Source organism: Bos taurus, chromosome 9 (assembly GCF_002263795.3).
Source record: "Bos taurus isolate L1 Dominette 01449 registration number 42190680 breed Hereford chromosome 9, ARS-UCD2.0, whole genome shotgun sequence".
NCBI lineage: Eukaryota > Metazoa > Chordata > Mammalia > Artiodactyla > Bovidae > Bos > Bos taurus.
This window is the reverse complement of record NC_037336.1, coordinates 86,964,186-86,983,618: the sequence shown is the minus strand read 5'-3', so window position 1 is coordinate 86,983,618 and position 19,433 is coordinate 86,964,186. Positions and strand designations below refer to the sequence as shown.

General features: G+C 42.3%; 1 protein-coding gene across 1 annotated transcript in view; it reads left to right on the top strand.

Moving 5' to 3' along the window:
* Window positions 1-18,979, top strand: part of LRP11 (LDL receptor related protein 11) — a 57,461-nt gene extending 38,482 nt beyond the window's left edge. Inside the window, 2 exon segments of the mRNA NM_001206831.1 lie at window positions 9,562-9,657; window positions 17,055-18,979. Of these exon segments, the coding sequence (NP_001193760.1) occupies window positions 9,562-9,657; window positions 17,055-17,209 (251 nt within the window). The 3' untranslated portion in view covers window positions 17,210-18,979.
* The last annotated feature ends 454 nt before the right edge of the window (window positions 18,980-19,433 follow it).

Genomic DNA, 19,433 nt, shown 5'->3' with positions numbered 1-19,433 from the left:
TGGACTGCAGCCCACCAAGCTCCTCCATCCATGGGATTTTCCAGGCAAAGTACTGGAGTGGGGTGCCATTGCCTTCTCCGGTGAAACAGTATAGCCCCTACATGTTTATGTAAAATCCTCTTCACACTAAGCAAGTGAATGTAAAGAAAATAATGTGTTATGTTGAAAAAGTAGCATGTGCTAGCAATTCAGTGTCATGCCTCCAAATTAACTAAATCTATCATCTTTTTTTACAAGATGGCTAATAATGTTTTAAAATACATTCATACTCCTAAAGCATTACAGGATTCTCTTTGAAAATTTTTTACACCTTTATATTTGGATAGTTATATGACAGAGAGAAATATAGATGATCACATTTCCGTATGCTTTTGTGAATGTCTTTTAGAATTCAAACTCTGCATACATTTTACCAAAATCTGTTCTTCTTTCATTGCTAAGTCATGTCTGATTCTTTTGCGACCCCATGGACTGTAGCCTGCCACACTCTTTTGTCCAGGGGATTTCCCAGGCAAGAATATTCCCAGGCAGGAGTGGCTTGTCATTTCCTTCTCCAGGGTATCTTCCATGCCCAGGGATCAAACCTGTGTTTCCTGCATTGGCAGGTGGATTATGTACCACTGAGTCACCAAGGAAGCCCAGAAAGGGACAAACCAAGGACTGAGCTTAAACTGAGGGCAGGGTTAACACCACAACTGACCAGAGTAGGTTGCATGGAGAAAAAAGTAAGTAGCAAAGGCCTTTGCTCATGTGCGTGCTAAGTCACTTCAGTGGCGTCCGACTCTTTGTGACCCCATGGACTATAGCCCACCAGGCTCTTCTGTCCATGGGATTCTCCAGGCAAGAATATTGGGTTGCCGTGCCCTCCTCCAGGGGATCTTCCTAACCCAGGAATCAAACCAGCATCTCTAACTTCTCCTGCATTGGCAAGTGGGTTCTTTACCACCAGCATCACCTGGGAAGCCCACAGCAAAGGCCTTTGTGTAAGACAGATCCCACTGTCTTTTAGCAGGTTGGCCAGGATCTGGACTAGAGGGTGCTGGGTGGGCTTGCTTCTGCTCCTGAGGGCCAAAGGCTGGCGATGCCAGCAGCACAGTGGGGACTGCACTCCTGGCAGGGCTCCTGTCGCCTGAGTGCCAAACAGCCCCACACATCAGCTTTCCCAGCCATTTCCTTTATAACCTTCCCAAAGACCTGGTCACTGATGGAAAGACAGAAAGCACCCAGCACCTTGATCATCAGACCCCCTGTTAGTACACCCTTCACATTTAAATAAGAAACAATATCAAGGGCCTGCCTGTCTCCTTTCTCTTCCACACTGGTCCATTATCTTTTCTCAATCAGACAAGAGGCCGAACTGCACAGACAAAATATTACCAAAATAATCTCTCACTATTTCAGTAACTTTTTATGAAACTATTTTGTTCATTATAGAAGATCCAGAAGATGCAAATAATGAAAATGGAAATAACTTAAAATACCACCCTTTTATTGACATTAACTTCTAATATTTCCTTCTAATCTACTTTGTAAATTTTAAAGTGCTTTGATACAAATATATCTACAAAATACCCTACAAAAGATTTAAAAAACAAAACAAAAGAGCAAAACCTTGGTCATACCACAGATATCTTTTTTCCCCAAATAGGGATTGAACCCACAGCCTTTGCACTGGAAGGGCAGAATCTTAATAACTAAACCATTAGGCAAGTGCCTTTCAGAGACCTGTTTTATCTATTCCTTGCTGGTACCGCCACCTAATGGGAGAACTTTGTCACTTCATACAAGGCTTGGACTGTCTTAATCCATTTTCTCTGTATGAAATGTTTATATGGAGAAGAGAGCTACCTAAGAAGCAGAGTCGGGGGGACCAGGTGTCTTTGGCAACAGGGATGAAGTTGACCGACCGAACGAAGTTCTCAGAGGCCACAGTGGGTGAACTCCTGCTCCGTCACTTTCTTGGAGAGGCACGTGTGAATGTGAATGAATTAGCTGAAAACAGTGGAGACCCAAGGCCAGTCTCCTTCATGAGGTCTAGTCCCGGCTCTGTGTTTAGAACCCCGAGGAGTTGCTTCATGTCTCTGAACCTCAGTTTCCTCATTGGTTAATACAGGTTTCAGTGATAACCCCGAAGGCTCTGTGTAGCCTGGTGTCTGTTTCAGGGAAGATAAATAACCGTAGACTCATGCAGGCCTCCACAAGCCCTAATCCATGCTAGATCCTGCTCTGTGATCCCAGTTCTGTCTTCTGTGGGGGTGAGGAGGGGGGTGGGGGAAGACAGCTTCAGAATCATTTTGCAAGTAATGCTCTAGGCTGCCACCATTGGTGAATGGGAGTTGACACCCAATCTGAAATATATTTTTAGCTCTCCTTATTTGGCAGGTGGGGGAGTCATTCATCCCATGACTCAGCGGCACAGGAAATCTTTTTTCCCAACCAGGTATGGAACCAGTGTCCCCTGCAGTGGAAGTGCAAAGTCCTACCCACTGGACTACCAGGGAAGTCCCTGCGTCTCTATTTTTTTTTTTTTTTTAATAATAAACCTTTGACTTGGGCTGTGAAGGTGTAAAGAATGGAGTTTCATAGATGCAGCGAGATAATATCCAGTTATTATTTCTATTATACGGAGAAGGCAATGGCACCCCACTCCAGTACTCTTGCCTGGAAAATCCCATGGACGGAGGATCCTGGCAGGCTGCAGTCCAGGGTGTCGCTAAGAGTTGGACACAACTGAGCGACTTCACTTTCACTTTTCACTTTCATGCATTGGAGAAGGAAATGGCAACCCACTCCAGTGTTCTTGCCTGGAGAATCCCAGGGATGGGGGAGCCTGGTGGGCTTCCATCTATGGGGTCGCACAGAGTTGGACACGACTGAAGTGACTTAGCAGCAGCATTTCTATTATATATTATTTTTCCTAATCACTAAAGTAAAATGTATTTACTGTAGAAAATTTGGAAAATACAGAAAAATATGAAGAAGTAAAATTATCTAGCAAAACTCACCATTAACAATTTGTTGCATTTTCTCCCAGTTCAGTTCAGTTCAGTCACTCGTGCTCGATTCTTTGCAACCCCGTGGACTGTAGCACACCAGGCTTCCCTGTCCATCACCAACTCTCAGAGCTTACTCAGACTCATGTCCACTGAGTCTGTGACGCCATCCAACCATCTCATCCTCTATTATCCCCTTCTCCTCCTGCCTTCAATCTTTCCCAGCATCAGGGTCTTATCCAATGAGTCAGTTCTTTGCATCAGGTGGCCCAAGTATTGGAGCTTCAGCTTCAGCATCAGTCCTTCCAATGAATATTCACGACTGATTTCCTTTAGGATGGACTGGTTGGATCTCCTTGCAGTCCAAGGGACTCTCAAGAGTCTTCTCCAACACCACGGTTCAAAAGCATCAATTCTTCAGCACTCAGCTTTCTTTATAGTGCAACTCTCACATCCATACATGACTACTGGAAAAACCATAGTTTTGACTAGACTGACCTTTGTTGGCAAAGTAATGTCTTTGTTGGCAAAGTAATGTCTCTGCTTTTTAATATGCTGTCTAGGTTGGTCATAGCTTTTCTTCCAAGGATCAAGCGTCTTTTAATTTAATGGTTGCAGTCAGCATCTGCAGTGATTTTGGGCCCCCCCAAAAAATAAAGTTTCTCACTGTTTCCATTGTTTCCCCATCTATTTCCCATGAAGTGATGGGACCGGATGCCATGATACTGGTTTTTTAATGCTGAGTTTTAAGCCAGCTTTTCACTCTCCTCTTTCACTTTCATCAAGAGTCTCTTTAATTTTACTTTGCTTTCTGCCATAAGGGTGGTGTCATCTACATATCTGAGGTTATTGATATTTCTCCCAGCAATCTTGATTCCAGCTTGTGCTTCGTCCAGCCCGGCATTTCACGTGATGTACTCTGCATATAAGTTAAATAAGCAAGGTGACAATATACAGACTTGACATACTCCTTTCCCTATTTGGAACCAGTCTGTTGTTCCATGTCCAGTTCTAACTGTTGCTTCTTGACCTGCATACAGATTTCTCAGGAGGCATGTCAGGTGGTCTGGTATTCCCATCTCTTTCAGAATTTTCCACAGTTTTTTGTGATCCACAACAAAATGTATATACAGACACATGTACATTTATTCACTTATAACAAAATTAGGATATTATTTTACAAAACATTTTTCTCACTTATGAATATTTTCATGTTATTAAATTCCATCAAAATCACAAAATTATTACATCCAAGGTAGAAGTTCCCTGCTGGTCCAGTGGTTAGGCACAAGTTCAGTCCCTGGTCTGGGTACTAAGACAGCCAAAATATTTTTTTTTAAAGTCCAGGGTAAAGAAAATGGGAAGAAAAGAACAGAGCCTTGAAAGTGTTAGAAAGGGCCTCCCACAATGTATGGTTTCTGTTTGGACAGCAGCCCCCATTTCCTTCCTCTTCCGTCATCCCTGAACCACCAGACTAGAATCCGAAGCTTCTGACTTCCTGTGATTTGAAATTATGTTATACTCAGCATAATATAAGTAGATTTAAAAATGCATTGTTGGGGACTTCCCTGGTGATGCCGTGGATAAGAATCCACCTGCCAGTGCAGGAGACATGGGTTCGATCCCTGGTCTGGAAAGATCCCCCAGAGCAACTAAGCCTTTGAGCCACAACCACTGAACCTACTCACCTTAAAGCCCAAGAGCCACAACTACTGAAGCACACATGCCTAGAGCCTGTGCTCCATCACAAGAGAAGCCACTGCAGTGAGAAGCCCACGCACCACAGCAAAAAGTAGCCCCCACTCGCCACACCTAGAGAAAGCCTGCACAAAGTGATGAAGACCAAACCCATTCATTAAAAATTTTTTTAATGCATTATGGCTTGTGACCTATACCAGTGTTTTACAAGGATCATCAGCTAGTACAGTAAATATAGACAAGTTGACTTTTCCGCTCCCTCCTTCCCTCACAGGCTTGGGAGGATAAATAAGACTTGACTTAACTCACTGAAGACACGCTAAAGAGATACTAAGATTAATACTAATAATGTAGTATAGAAAGTAACGAGAGGAAGTTTTTTAATCTACCACATTGGCAAAGGTGAAAACATAACAATAATAATATTTATAAGTGTATAGAGAAGTGTCTCACCTACTTTTGGTGGGATTCAAATTAGTACAGTCTTCCAGAGGGCAGTTTCTGAAGCCTTGTATGTATGCCTTGACCCAGTTAGCCTGCTGTTAGGAATTTATGCCAAGCATGTTACTAAGGATGAAGTTAAGGGTGTGGGCGAATATTCAGTCCCACCGGTGAACGCATGCTCTGTACTCTCAGAGGCACAGCGGGGCTGGCATTTGCTCGTGATGCAGAAGCACAATGGCTGGATTGTTTTCCGGGGTGGTTGCAGCTCTAAGGCCTGTTCTCTGTGTGGTCCAAGTCGTCTGTTAACAAGGCAGTCCTCTTGTGTGGACCCAGCCGAAGGAAAGACATCTGGTTTCCAGCTCTGCAGATCGGCTAGAAAAATGGTCGGGTATCCACATTCACACTGAATCTGGGTTGTTTTTTCTTTTTAATAATTAAATTTTTTATTCCACGCTCTAACAACCTTCTTCCATTTGCTGACTAGTCTAATAACTTTTTAACTGGAGAATAATTGCTTTACAATATTATGCTGGTTTCTGCCATATATCAACATGAGTCAGCCACAGGTACGCATATGTCCCCTCCCTCTTAAGCCTCCCTCCTGACCCTGAATCTGGATTTCTTTTTTAAACTAGAATACATGTTCATCCCAGCAGATTAGCCAAATTTTTTAAGGATCCGGATTAAAGCATGGACTTAGCTAAGCTAAGCTAAGTCACTTCAGTTGTGTCCGACTCTGTGCGACCCCATAGACGGCAGCCCACCAGGCTCCGCCGTCCCTGGGATTCTCCAGGCAAGAAGACTGGAGTGGGTTGCCATTTCCTTCTCCAATGCATGAAAGTGAAAAGTGAAAGGGAAGTCGCTCAGTTGTGTCCGATTCTTCGCTACCCCATGGACTGCAGCCTACCAGCCTCCTCCATCCATGGGATTTTCCAGGCAAGAGTACTGGAGTGGGGTGCCATTGCCTTCTCTGGCATGGACTTAGGAGAATGCACAATTTCTGTATGGAGGTGAGGGGGTTTGCCTGTACTTTCTCGAATTCCCATGCTAAATATGCCAAAGCCTCACTGTTGGACTTATCTCTGGAGGTAATGAGTGAGCAACTTCGATCTTTGGATTATCATGGAAAGTATTTTATTCAGAGGGGACATTCTCACAAAGGATATTTAAAGGGTTTCTTTTTTTTTTTCACATGCCCCATATATCATGTTTTCATTCTGAATAGTCTATTGTCTTCCTGCATGGTGGTGGGAATCAACTGGATTCTCAAATGAATGGAAGATTTAGTTAAAGAAATGTACTTGTCACAAATGAAGATAATCAGATGGCTATTTCCACAAACTTATTTTGAAGGGAGTAGGTCCTCTTTCATTGACCTAACTTCTTTGGAAAATATCATCTAATGAGCTATAATCAGCTGACGCCTTTAAATATAAAGTATTCTGGTACATTATTTGGCATTGCCTTTCTTTGGGATTGGAATGAAAACTGACCTTTTCCAGTTCTGTGGCCACTGCTGAGTTTTCCAATTTGCTGGCATATTGAGTGCAGCACTTTCACAGCATCATCTTTTAGGATTTGAAATAGCTCAACTGGAATTCCATCACCTCCACTAGCTTTGTTCATAGTGATGCTTTCTAAGGCCCACTTGACTTCACATTCCAGGATATCTGGCTCTAGGTGAGTGATCACACCATCGTGGTTATCTGAGTCATGAAGATCTTTTTTGTATAGTTCTTCTGTGTATTCTTGCCACCTCTTCTTAATATCTTCTGCTCCTGTTAGGTCCCATACCATTTCTGTCCTTTATTGTGCCCATTTTTGCATGAAATGTTCCCTTGGTATCTCTAATTTTCTTGAAGAGATCTCTAGTCTTTCCCATTCTATTGTTTTCCTCTGTTTCTTTGCATTGATCACTGAGGAAGGCTTTCTTATCTCTCCTTGCTATTTTGGAACTCTGCATTCAAATGGGTATATCTTTCCTTTTCTCCTTTACCTTTTAAGTCTTTTCCTTTCTCAGCTGTTTGCAAGGCCTCCTTGGACAACCATTTTGCCTTTTTGAATTTCTTTTTCTTGGGGATGGTCTTGATCACTGCCTCCTGTACAACGTCATGAATCTCCATCCACAGTTCTTCAGGCACTCTGTTTATCAAATCTAATCCCTTGAATCTATTTGTTAAAGAAAGGCAATGTTTAAAAAAAAAGAAAAGAAAGGTAATGACAAAGAATATTCAAACTACCTCACAATTGTACTCATCTCACTCGCTAGCAAAGATGCTCAAAATTCTCCAAGCCAGGCTTCAACAGTACATGAACCGTGAACTTCCAGATGTTCATGCTGGATTTAGAAAAGGCAGAGGAACCAGAGATCAAATTGCCAACATGTGTTGGATCATTGAAAAAGCAAGAGAGTTCCAGAAAAACATCTACTTCTGCTTTATTGACTACCCCAAAGGCTTTGACTATGTGGATCACAACAAGCTATGGAAAACTCTTAAAGGAAGGGAATACCAGACCACCTGACCTGCCTATTGAGAAATCTGTATGCAGGTCAAGAAGCAACAGTTAGAACCGGACATGGAACAGCAGACTGGTTCCAAATTGGGAAAGGAGTACGTCAAGGCTGTATATTGTCACCCTGCTTATTTAACTTCTATGCAGAGTACATCATGAGAAATGCTGGGCTCAGTGAAGCACAGGCTGAAATCAAGATTTCTAGGAGAAATATCAATAACCTCAGATGTGCAAATGACACTGCTCTTATGGCAGAAAGTGAAGAAGAACTAAAGAGCCTCTTGATGAAAGTGAAAGAGGAGAGTGAAAAAGTTGGCTTAAAACTCAACATTCAGAAAACTAAGATCATGACATCTGGTCCCATCAGTTCAGTTTAGTTACCCAGTCGTGTATGACTCTTTTTGACCCCATGAACTGCAACATGCCAGGCCTCCCTGACCATCACCAACGACCAGAGTTTGCTCAAACTCATGTCCATTGTGTTGGTGATGCCATCCAACCATCTCATCCTCTATCATCCCCTTCTCCTCCTGCCCTCAATATTTCCCAGCATCAGGGTCTTCCAATGAGTCACTTCTTTGCATCAGGTGGCCAAAGTATTGGAGTTTCAGCTTCAGCATCAGTCCTTCCAATGAACACTAAGGACTGATCTCCTTTAGGATGGACTGGTTGAATCTCCTTGCAGTCCAAGGGACTCTCAAGAGTCTGCTCCAACACCACAGTTCAAAAGCATCAATTCTTCGGTGCTCAGCTTTCTTTATAGTCCAACTCTCACATCCATACATGACCACTGGAAAAACCATAGCCTTGACTAGACGGACCTTTGTTGGCAAAGTCATGTCCCTGGTTTTCAATATGCTGAAGAAGCTTTACAGTTGTTTGTTTGTTTGTTTCTTCATAAAATTCCTCACATCAGCAGATCACTTCTGATTCATTTCCATTGAGCATTTTATTTTGCAAAAGTCTCACCTGAAATTACACTTCAGCCTGAGGGTAACTCCACGAACTCATTCATTACAATATTGTCAATATCATTAAGCACACAAGTTCTGTGAATTCCTAAATGGCAGATAATAGAATGATACAACCATGGCTCAGCAGAACCTGAGATGAAAATTCTAAGATTTAATCTTCTATTGCATTTGCTCTCAGGAGTATGTTATGACTGAGTAGGACAGTTGAACAATGAACAAGCTATCATTAAATCAGAAGTGCTGGTTTTCAGGAGTATGTTATGACTGAGTAGGACAGTTGAACAATGAACAAGCTATCATTAAATCAGAAGCGCTGGTTTCCACCAACAAGCAGTTAGACACATCTGAGTTTAAATCTCAACCCTATGACTCACTGATTACCAGAATGAAACCGGGCAAGCACTGAACCTCTCTGAGACTAACTAGAAAAAAAAAAAAAAAAGGCAAAAGAGCTATTAATGCCTGCCAAACAGCATTGAGGTAAGAAAGTGAAGTTGCTTTGTGAGTGACTTATGTGTTTAGTTTCTAAAGAAAAAAATGTTTCTGGACTGTTTCTGCGTTCTATGGTATAAAGTCCAAACCTAACCCTTGACTTTTCTAGCTGAGCTTTTCCCTTCCTTCTCTGGGTGGAGGGGTAGGGGTGGGGGTGGAGTGAGGGGTAAGTTCTGGAGTGGTGAGCTTGTTTCCCGTCTCCGTCCAGTGGTTTTTCACTAGCCTCACCTCTGCTTTATTCGGTTGGTCACATTGGTTATCTCGTGTTTTAGTATCAAACGTAGGCCTATGTTTATTGAAGAAATAAAGCCTGTAAGTCCTTTCTTTAAGCCCTACCTTAATATATATATGTATATATATACATATATATATATGAGGCTGTATTTTCATGTCTATTTCCTGAAGTTTCTGATGCACCTTCAATATGTTTTATTTATTTTCCACAGATGGTGGTTCCTCAGGGAAGAACAGAAAAGAGGAAAATTATATTTTTGAGTCAAAGAGCAATCGAGGAGGAGGGGAACACCCAGCCCCAGAAGCAGGTAAATGTTCACCTTGGAAATTCATTGCAGAGTCAGAACAATTGCAGAACCACGTATCCTGTAGCTGAGCTTATTAACTGAATCTGCAAGAATTCATGACAAGAACAGGGTATATGGGTTGGAAAAACTGTGTATTCTCATCTTCTATATCACACTTCATCTTAGGGCTCTTGAACTAGTATCTTCACAGCTTTGGTCCTCAGCTTTCTGTTCTCTGAGTTGACTGGAGAGGATGATCACTACAGTCCCTTTCCAGGGGTAACATTCTGTGGAATGAGTAGTACTCAGGACACAGTGGTTAAGAACATGGGCTTCCAGATCAGATGCCAAGGTTCAAATCCCCTGCTCCATCACTAACTCCATGACCGGTTATCTTCTCTCTCTGCATCTCAATTTCCTCATTGGTCAGACGGGTGTAATAACTATACCTGCCTCACAGAGCTGTTAGGGAGAATAGATAGGACATCATATAGAGCTTTTAGCATATTGCTTGGCTCATGCAATAAGCCATATAAATGATGGCTATTATGACTGTTATTTGTGATCAACAAGGGCAGAGGTGTTAGAGTGTACCGTTCTCTCTCCAAGTGCTTCAGTAACAAGAGATGGAAGACACAGGAATGGGGAAAGGGTGCAGGAGGTAGAGGGGATATTTAGTAAGTAGAAAGAAAACTATAATGTCATGGTTTAGGTTATTCTTAACTAGATAGGAAACACTTTCAACATAGTCCTGTAGAAAGGTAGATTTTGATCCTAAATCTCACAAACTAATTAGTAAAATAAAGTTTAGGAGAACCAAATATTATTAAGCTACAGATCTAAACATTGAGAAGACTTCCTTTCTATCCTAGAAGTAGTCTCGTAACAATGGTCACATATAATTTTTAAATAAAATTGTTAAATAATACATAAATTTTTAACAATAAATAAAATTTTAAATAATAAATAATAAAATAATCCAGATATCAAGTATCTAGATGCTGCCCGGTCTGCGGACCTGCTGGACATAGCTGTCCCAGGATATTTAAATAAAAAGAGCCTGTTGGACTTCACTGGTGGTCCAGTGGCTGAGAATCTGCCTACCAATGCAGGAGACACCAGTTCGATCCCTGATCCGGGGAGATTCCACATGCTGTGGAACAATTAAGCCTGTGCGCCACCACGAGAGAAGCCGCCACAATGCGAAGCCAGCGCTGCGCGACCAGAGAGTCACTGCCTCTGCTCACAGCAACAGAGACTCAGTGCTGCAGCCAAAAAATAAACTAAAGAAAAAAGAAGAGCCCGCCCCCTGCCGACAGACACAGAGAACAGGGCTCGCCCCTTGCCTCCATGGCCAGATGTGTCCAGAGACCTTTGGTTCTAATTGCCCGGTGCCTGTCCTAATTGTTATATACCTGAGTGTCACTCCCAGTCTTATGAACAGAATACCCAGTTCATCTACTTAACTCATTTCTGAGAAAACTAGCATGGTGTGTTTTAGAAGAGTGTGTGTGCGTGTGTGTGTGTTAAGTCTCTTCAGTTCAGTTCAGTTCAGTTCAGTCGCTCAGTCATGTCCAACTCTTTGAGACCCCATGAATCGCAGCATGCCAGGCCTCCCTGTCCATCACCATCTCCCAGAGTTCACTCAAACTCATGTCCATCGAGTCAGTGATGCCATCCAGCCATCTCATCCTCTGTCGGCCCCTTCTCCTCCTGCCCCCAATCCCTCCCAGCATCAGAGTCTTTTCCAATGAGTCAACTCTTCGCATGAGGTGGCCAAAGTACTGGAGTTTCAGCTTTAGCATCATTCCTTCCAAAGAACACCCAGGGCTGATCTCCTTTAGAATGGACTGGTTGGATCTCCTTGCAGTCCAAGGGACTCTCAAGAGTCTTCTCCAACACCACAGTTCAAAACCATCAATTCTTCAGCGCTCAGCTTTCTTCATAGTCCAACTCTCAGATCCATACATGACCACTGGAAAAACCATAGCTTTGACTAGACGGACCTTTGTTGGCAAATTAATGTCTCTGCTTTTCAATATGCTATCTAGGTTGGTCATAACTTTTCTTCCAAGGAGTAAGCGTCTTTTAATTTCATGGCTGCAGTCACCATCTGCAGTGATTTTGGAGCCCCCCAAAATAAAGTCTGACACTGTTTCCACTGTTTCCCCATCTATTTCCCATGAAGTGATGGGACCAGATGCCATCATCTTCGTTTTCTGAATGTTGAGCTTTAAGCCAACTTTTTCACTCTCCTCTTTCACTTTCATCAAGAGGCTTTTTAGTTCCCCTTCACTTTCTGCCATAAGGGTGGTATCATCTGCATATCTGAGGTTATTGATATTTCTCCCGGGAATCTTGATTCCAGCTTGTGCTTCCTCCAGCCCAGTGTTTCTCATCAGTCGTGTTCAATTCTTTGAGACCCCATAGACTGTATCCTGCCAGGCTCCTCTGTCCATGGGATTCTCCAGGCAAGAATACTGGAGTGGGTAGCTATTCCCTTCTCCAGGGAATCTTCCAGACCCAGGGATCAAGCCTGCATCTCTTATGTCTCCTGAACTGGCAGGCTGGTTCTTTACCAATAGTGCCTCCTGGGAAGCCCTTAGAAGAAGGTGGGAAATTTTAAATTACCTGAACTAAAAGCATTAAAGTATGCCAACTGAGTATTTAAAAGTTGAAAATAACTTTCAGTATCCTAGCAAATACTTTATGGGAGGCATCATCTTCTTTGTCATCAAATTGATTAATAAATCATTCCTGATTCATTAGCCGGGAATCAGATATGACAGTAGAGCAACCCTATGCCTGACTTTTTGTTGTTGTTTAGTTGCTAAGTTGTATCCAACTCTTTTGTGACCTCATGGACTGTAGTCCGCCAGTCTCCTCTGTTCATGGGATTTCCCAGGCAAGAATGCTGGAAGTGGGTTGCAATTTCCTATCCAGGGGATCTGCCTGACCCAGGGACTGAATCCTCCTCTCCTGCATTGGCAGGCAGATTCTTTACTACGGAGCACTTGGGAAGCCGTATCTGACTTTGGCAAACAGAAAATCCCCTTAGATTATATGCTGTTTTATGATTGCCATAGCTCCCTCTGAGTCCCATTCTTGGGACTGGGGTCTTCGATCATAGCTCTCTTCTCCTGAAGCCTGAACGCTGGTGTTCATCTTCAAACAAGTCATATGCATTTAGAAAGGCAGCCTGTAATCAATTTCCTTCTCTGAACAAGCAGAACTGGGGCTGGGTGTCGGGATCCAGTTTGTAAGAAATGGTTTTAGATTCCTAGGGTTGACCAAATCTCTTTTTCATCCAGTTCCTTTGTAACCTATCCATCTTTGTGACTAGTACTGGAAGATGCAGGGAAACTGACACCTTCAGGGCCAAACTGAGCCTTTTCAGAACTTCTTTCCTCAGGGTCACCATTAGGAAACTGGAATGTATGCACCAGCTCAAGAGTCAAATTCTAGATGGTTGGTTTATCACAGACTCTTATCTTTTACAATTCTCTTTGGGAATATTGTGCATGTATGCTCAGTCATGTCCAACTCTTTGCAACCCCATGGACTGTAGCCTCCTAGCCTCCTCTGTCCATGGGATTTTCCAGGTAGGAATACTGTAGTGGTTGCCATTTCCTTTTCCAGGGGATCTTCCTGACCCAAGGATCGAACCCACGCCTCCAGCGTCTCCTGCATTGGCAGGCAGATTCTTTGCCACTGAGCTTCCTGGGAAGCCCTTGGGAATACTGGCCTCACTCAAACCACTGTTTTGTATCAAGAGTCACTGATGCAACCTCCTCATCCCATCCTCCTGAACCCAGACAATTCCAGAATGTTCTTGAGAATTTTCTTCAGTTTTACCTAGGATTCCACAAATACACCAGAGTTTGAAATGCCATTAGTGTGTACTCAGCTCCAGCTCCTCTTGTCTTGGAGAGGAGGCCAGCTATACCTGGTAATGATTTTAAGCTCAGAAAATCAAAGCTATCCCAGGTGGCGCTAGTGGAAAAGAACCTGTCTGTCAACTTAGGAGACACAAGAGATTCAAATTCGATCTCAGGGTTGAGAAGATCCCCTGGAGGAGGGCATGATAACCCACTCCCATATTCTTGCCTGGAGAATCCCATGAACAGAGGAGCCTGGCGGGCTACAGTCCATGGGGCTGCAAGAGTCAGACACGACTTAGTGACTAAACCACCACCACCATCAGGAGTGAACTTTCTCAGTTACTTGCCCCCAATACCTGTCAGTACCCACCCTTTCTCTTTTTTTTTTCTTGGCCCCACTGTGCTGTATGTGGGATCTTAATCCCCCAACCAGGGATCAAAGCCATGTCCCCTGCATTGGGAGTGTGGAGTCTTAATCACTGGACCACCAGGGAAGTCTTCCACCCTCTCTTCCTTTCCTCCAGTGCTGAAGGAAAAGTATCCCCTCTTTCCAAGGTCAGTATCCCTCCCCCGACCTTGATGCAGCTCCTTATCACCTCAAGTTTGTTTTTCCATCATTTATTAACTCCCCATGTTTATAATCTCCACTGGTTCATTCCCCTAGACACATTCAGCTCTCAAAATATACAAGAAACAAAACAGCATCCCTCAGCCTTCAATCTCCCTGTAAATGAACTCCCAATTGCTAAGCGCAGTGGCCTCTCCAGGCCTCGCCTCACTTGACCTTTCCTTAGCATTCGATTCTGCTGACCACTGTCCTCTTGAAATAGCCTCAGCCCTCTGCTTCCAGGACTCCCCACTCGGTTGGTTGCCAGCCATCCCTCTGACATGTCTCTTTCTATGCTTTCTGGTTCTCTTCTTTGTCTGCCCTCTTAAATGTTGATGTCTCCTAGAGCCTTGTTCCTGGCCCTCTTCTCTCTTCCCTTTCTCTCTGGAAGTCTCACCCAGTTTTGTAGCTGCAACCACCACCTTAATCCTAAAGGGCTCCACATATTTTTAAAAAATTTTATGTATTTATCTTACTTTGGCTGTGCTGGGTCTTTGCTGCTGTGCTCGATCTTTCTCTAGTTGTGGTGAGCAGGGACCACTCTCTAGTTGCAGTGTGAAGGCTTCTCCTTGCAGTGGCTTCTCTTGTTGCAGAGCACAGGCTCCAGGAGATGCGGGCTTCAGTAGTTGCGGCACACGGGCTTAGTAGTTGTGGTGTATGGGCTTAGTTGCTCCATGACATGTGGAATCTTCCCAGGTCAGGGATCAAATCCATGTCTCCCACATTTGGCAGGCTGATTCTTAACCACTGGACCACCAGAGAAGTCCCAACCCTTCACATATTTAAGCCCAACTAATCAAAGAACCAAATAGAAAATTCTACCTAGATTGGCGTTCAGTTCAGTTCAGTTCAGTCGCTCAGTCGTGTCCGACTCTTTGCGACCCCATGAATTGCAGCACGCCAGGCCTCCCTGTCCATCATCAACTCCCGGAGTTCACCCAGACTCACGTCCATCGAGTCAGTGATGCCATTCAGCCGTCTCATCCTCTGTTTTCCCCTTCTCCTCCTGCCCCCAATCCCTCCCAGCATCAGAGTATTTTCCAATGAGTCAACTCTTCGCATGAGGTGGCCAAAGTACTGGAGTTTCAGCTTTAGCATCATTTCTTCCAAAGAAATCCCAGGGCTGATCTCCTTCAGAATGGACTGGTTGGATCTCCTTGCAGTCCAAGGGACTCTCAAGATTCTTCTCCAACACCACAGTTCAAAAGCATCAATTCTTCAGCGCTCAGCCTTCTTCACAGTCCAACTCTCACATCCATACATGACCACAGGAAAAACCATAGCCTTGAATAGACAGACCTTCGTTGGCAAAGTAATGTCTCTGCTTTTGAATATGCTATCTAGGTTGGTCATAACTTTCCTTCCAAGGAGTAAGCGTCTTTTAATTTCATGGCTGTAGGCATCTCAATATGAAACTGTCAAAAAATAATCTCCCTCGCCTACCCTAAACAAGGTCCATCAGTCATCTAAATCGTGCAAGCAAACGTCCTAGGAATCAGATGCATGGACCACTCCTTTTTATATCTGCACTTCATATATAATTCTACCATAGTAACTACAATACTTTATTGTATCTTTTCATTTAAATGTCTTTCTTACCCAGATTTGAAAATGATCATTAGAAAATACTCTCATTTAACTTTTGAAGAAGTGGTATAAATAGTGGTTCTGAAACTGTACTGTTTTACCACGTCCCATACTTAGTCAAGTCACTTAATCCTCGATAACTTAGTTCCCTCATTTGTAAAATGGGGATACAAACAGTACGAACTCATATGGTGGTTGTGAAAATTAAAGTACTTCATGTATAAAGCACTCTTTACTATCTTTGATTACCAGTGTCAGGCACATGGCTATTAATGCAAAATGAATGAATAAATAAATGAAAGAAAATATTATGAAGTCAGTTTATGCAATGGAGATTTTTGCTCTTCTAGTTCCACCGGTTGGCAAGGCCCCTGTAGCTAAAAATATTTCCACCATACCATCTCCAAGCCTGGCCTGACTACAGAGCAAAGCAGACTAAGAATAGACCCTGCTGAGCTTGATAAGACAGACTGATCTGGGGTACACTCTGTCCCTTCTGGACTCCTGGATGGCTCTAAAAGATGCTTCTAGTCTAGGTGTCTAGGACCAACCCCACAGGGAAGAAACCCATGAAGGAGAAGTAGAGATTTTTTTGCCTTTTTTAAAATTATTTGGCTGCACCTGGTCTTAGTTGCAGCATGCATGCATGTTTAGTTGCAGCGCCTGAACTCTTAGATTCTTAGTTCCCTGCCCAGGGATTGAACCTGGACCCCTGCATAGGGAGCGCAGTCCTAGCCACTAGACCACCAGGGAAGTCGCTTCCTCAAGCTTTTAATAATGGTTCTACAGGCTGAGAGTAGGTTCTCTGGCTTTAGGAAATAAAAATGTCTTTAAGCCCTAACCAGAGCAAGGAATCAGGAGTTCGTCCATATTTATTTTAATGGAGAATGATCATGTATGAATCCATAAATGTAAGCTACAATGAAAATATTTCCTATGGCTACAGTGTCTTTACGGTTGTCTGTTTACAGGATGTCTATTAAAGTTGGATATAGGGGAGTCTGACTACAACATTTGTACCCGCTGTTGGCATATGCATCTCATAGGAACTTGACACACAAGTTGGCTTTAAGGAAGTCTGTGTTTGAGACCTAGACCTCAGTTTACAAGCTCTGTGCTCTTAGGCCAATTACTTAATCTTTCTGTACCTCAGTTAATCTGCCAAACAGAGGTAGTACAAGTACCTACTTGTAGTATTAATAGTACTTGTAGTAGTACAAGTACCTACTGAGTTGTTCAAGTTAAATAAAACAGTGCATGCACAGTGTTTATCATATAGTAGATTGTAGCTGTTACTGTTCTTAATCATTGACTCACCCTTGTTCATTTCTGACCTTGCACAGGTGCAGTGCTGCCTCTGGCCCTGGGTTTGGCTATCACTGCTTTGCTGCTTCTCATGGTTGCCTGTCGACTACGACTGGTGAAACAGAAACTTAAAAAAGCTCGTCCCATTACATCTGAGGAATCTGACTACCTCATAAATGGGATGTATCTATAATAAGTGGAATCTAAACAGCTGAGGGCAAGGACATGTTTCACTTATAATTTATACATAGTTTGAGTTCTGATATTTATTACCTCTTGTTTTTAACTAAGCTAAGAAAACTACTGAAAACCCTGGAAGATTCTGCAAATACTCAACCTTTGCTTTTATTTATTGATTTTCCTTGGGAAGTACGTAACACATTTTGAAATTTAGAGGAGTCCACATGATTAAAGACTTTTACAAATCTAATTCTGATTTATGTAAGCTATCCCTAAAAATAGGAATTTGTAGTTAGCCAAGGCAGAAAATTCAGTGTCTCTAAAGGCGCCTGACAATGGCGGTGTTAACACTTTGCTTTACAGAAGCCAGCCATTGGCACTTCATAGCACCCCGCATCCCTTGTCCCGTGGCCTTCCCCTTCCTCTCAGCTTCCAGTGCTCTCCTTTCCCTTCTCCTCTTCAAAACCTGTTTCTGGGGATGGATCTCAATTGAGCACACACCTTCAATGAGATATTACCTGTGGCAGGAATATCTAAGCTATAAGCCTAATGATCAGGTCAATGAGGCCTCCGGGAAGGTAAATAGCAGTTCTTTCCAATCGCTGACTGACATCATGTCACGTGGCTGCTTCATTCTCCCAATGGAGAGTAACTCAGACTTTCGATTACAAGTAGCTCTAACATGGTCATCAAGTGAGATAGGAAATCAAAGCAGAAGCAGAGAACCTGGCAGGTCAAAAACTTAACACTTAGCTGAGGGAAAAATGAACAAGGATGTTTAGTTCTTTCTTGGATCTACTCAATGCTGCTCAATGGTCCAGACCATAGCAGCTCACTTATATAGAAACTGGTTTTCAACATTAGTGTTGAGGGAAGGAAAAAACCACATTCAAATGGAAAAACAACACTGAATGGATCTCTGGGTACAGCTTTTGCAAAAATAAGAGTCAGTGATTCATGAATAAATAATCAACTTAAGAATCGGTGATTCTTCCATTCAGTGGAGTGATGCAGTTTTCCCATTATTTATTTAATGCTCTAAATTGTTACAGTATGCAAACAGCTAATGCCAGGCTTATATACTCCCAGAGCATAAGGGAGTTTTGCACAAATTCATCTTTATAGAAAACCAGCATCTAGCTTAGCATCTTTTGCCTTTTAATCTGTAGGATTTTAAAGGCATATTATTTCCACCATTGCTTAATGCTGGGACAATACACATTCTAGAAATTACTGAGGCGAATGTATGTGTTCTATTTATATAATAGTTTTTTTTTTTTTTTTTTACCATAAGTGGTAAATCTTTTAAGATACTTGAAAACCCTCTAGAAAACTATGTTTAGACTGAAGCTGATGTAGGTTGTTCCTTTAGCAAAGGACTTAATTTGGGTCAGAGATATATATTAAGAAATGGGTAGTTAGTGGTCAGAAAACAAATTGGTTATTTTTTATTTCCTGAGAAACTCGAGCATTTTGTTGAATTTTAGAGTTGAGCAAAGATTTAAATTTCTCCTTAAGGAGTTTAGAGAAATGACTGTATGAATGAACTTAAGATGTTTGTATTCTTTATGTGATGCTGTGCAGTTTGTTTTTATATAGAAGGATGTCACCTACAGCCATATTCAATAACATAAAAACTGTTGAGGCATGCATCTTTCAGCACATCTTTTATACATGAAATTAAAACACAATTTAGTATTGCTATGGTGTTGAAATTCTTGATAAAAAGATGTTCCATATCTATGTGTACAATATTCTTTAATAAATTGTATTTTATTCTTAAGCCTCTTTTTTTTTTTTTTTTTACAACTTTTAATACTTACTAGTACAGATGGTCTCCAACTTGGTATGTTGCTCAGACTTACCTTTTTTTTTCTTTATGATGGTGCAAAAGTGATACATATTCAATAGGAACCGTGCTTGAACTTTGAATTTTCCTTTGGCTAGTGATATGCTGCGTATCTCCTCTCATGACACTGGCCAGTGGTAGCACAGGTCTCCCCCCCACCCCCAAGAAAATATCCTTTTTACTATTGATTGAAAACTAATACAATAGTGTTATCATGGAAATTTTGCAGCCTCTTTGATCCGAAAGCTAATTTCTAGGCAAAATCCTGATAGGATAATCACCAACAAACCTAAACAAACAGTGCTGGCAAAAGAAATTACTCAATGTGATGCAAGGCTGTAAGGGGCACAGTAATGTTCAAGGCGTGGGAATTCAAATACAGATGTCC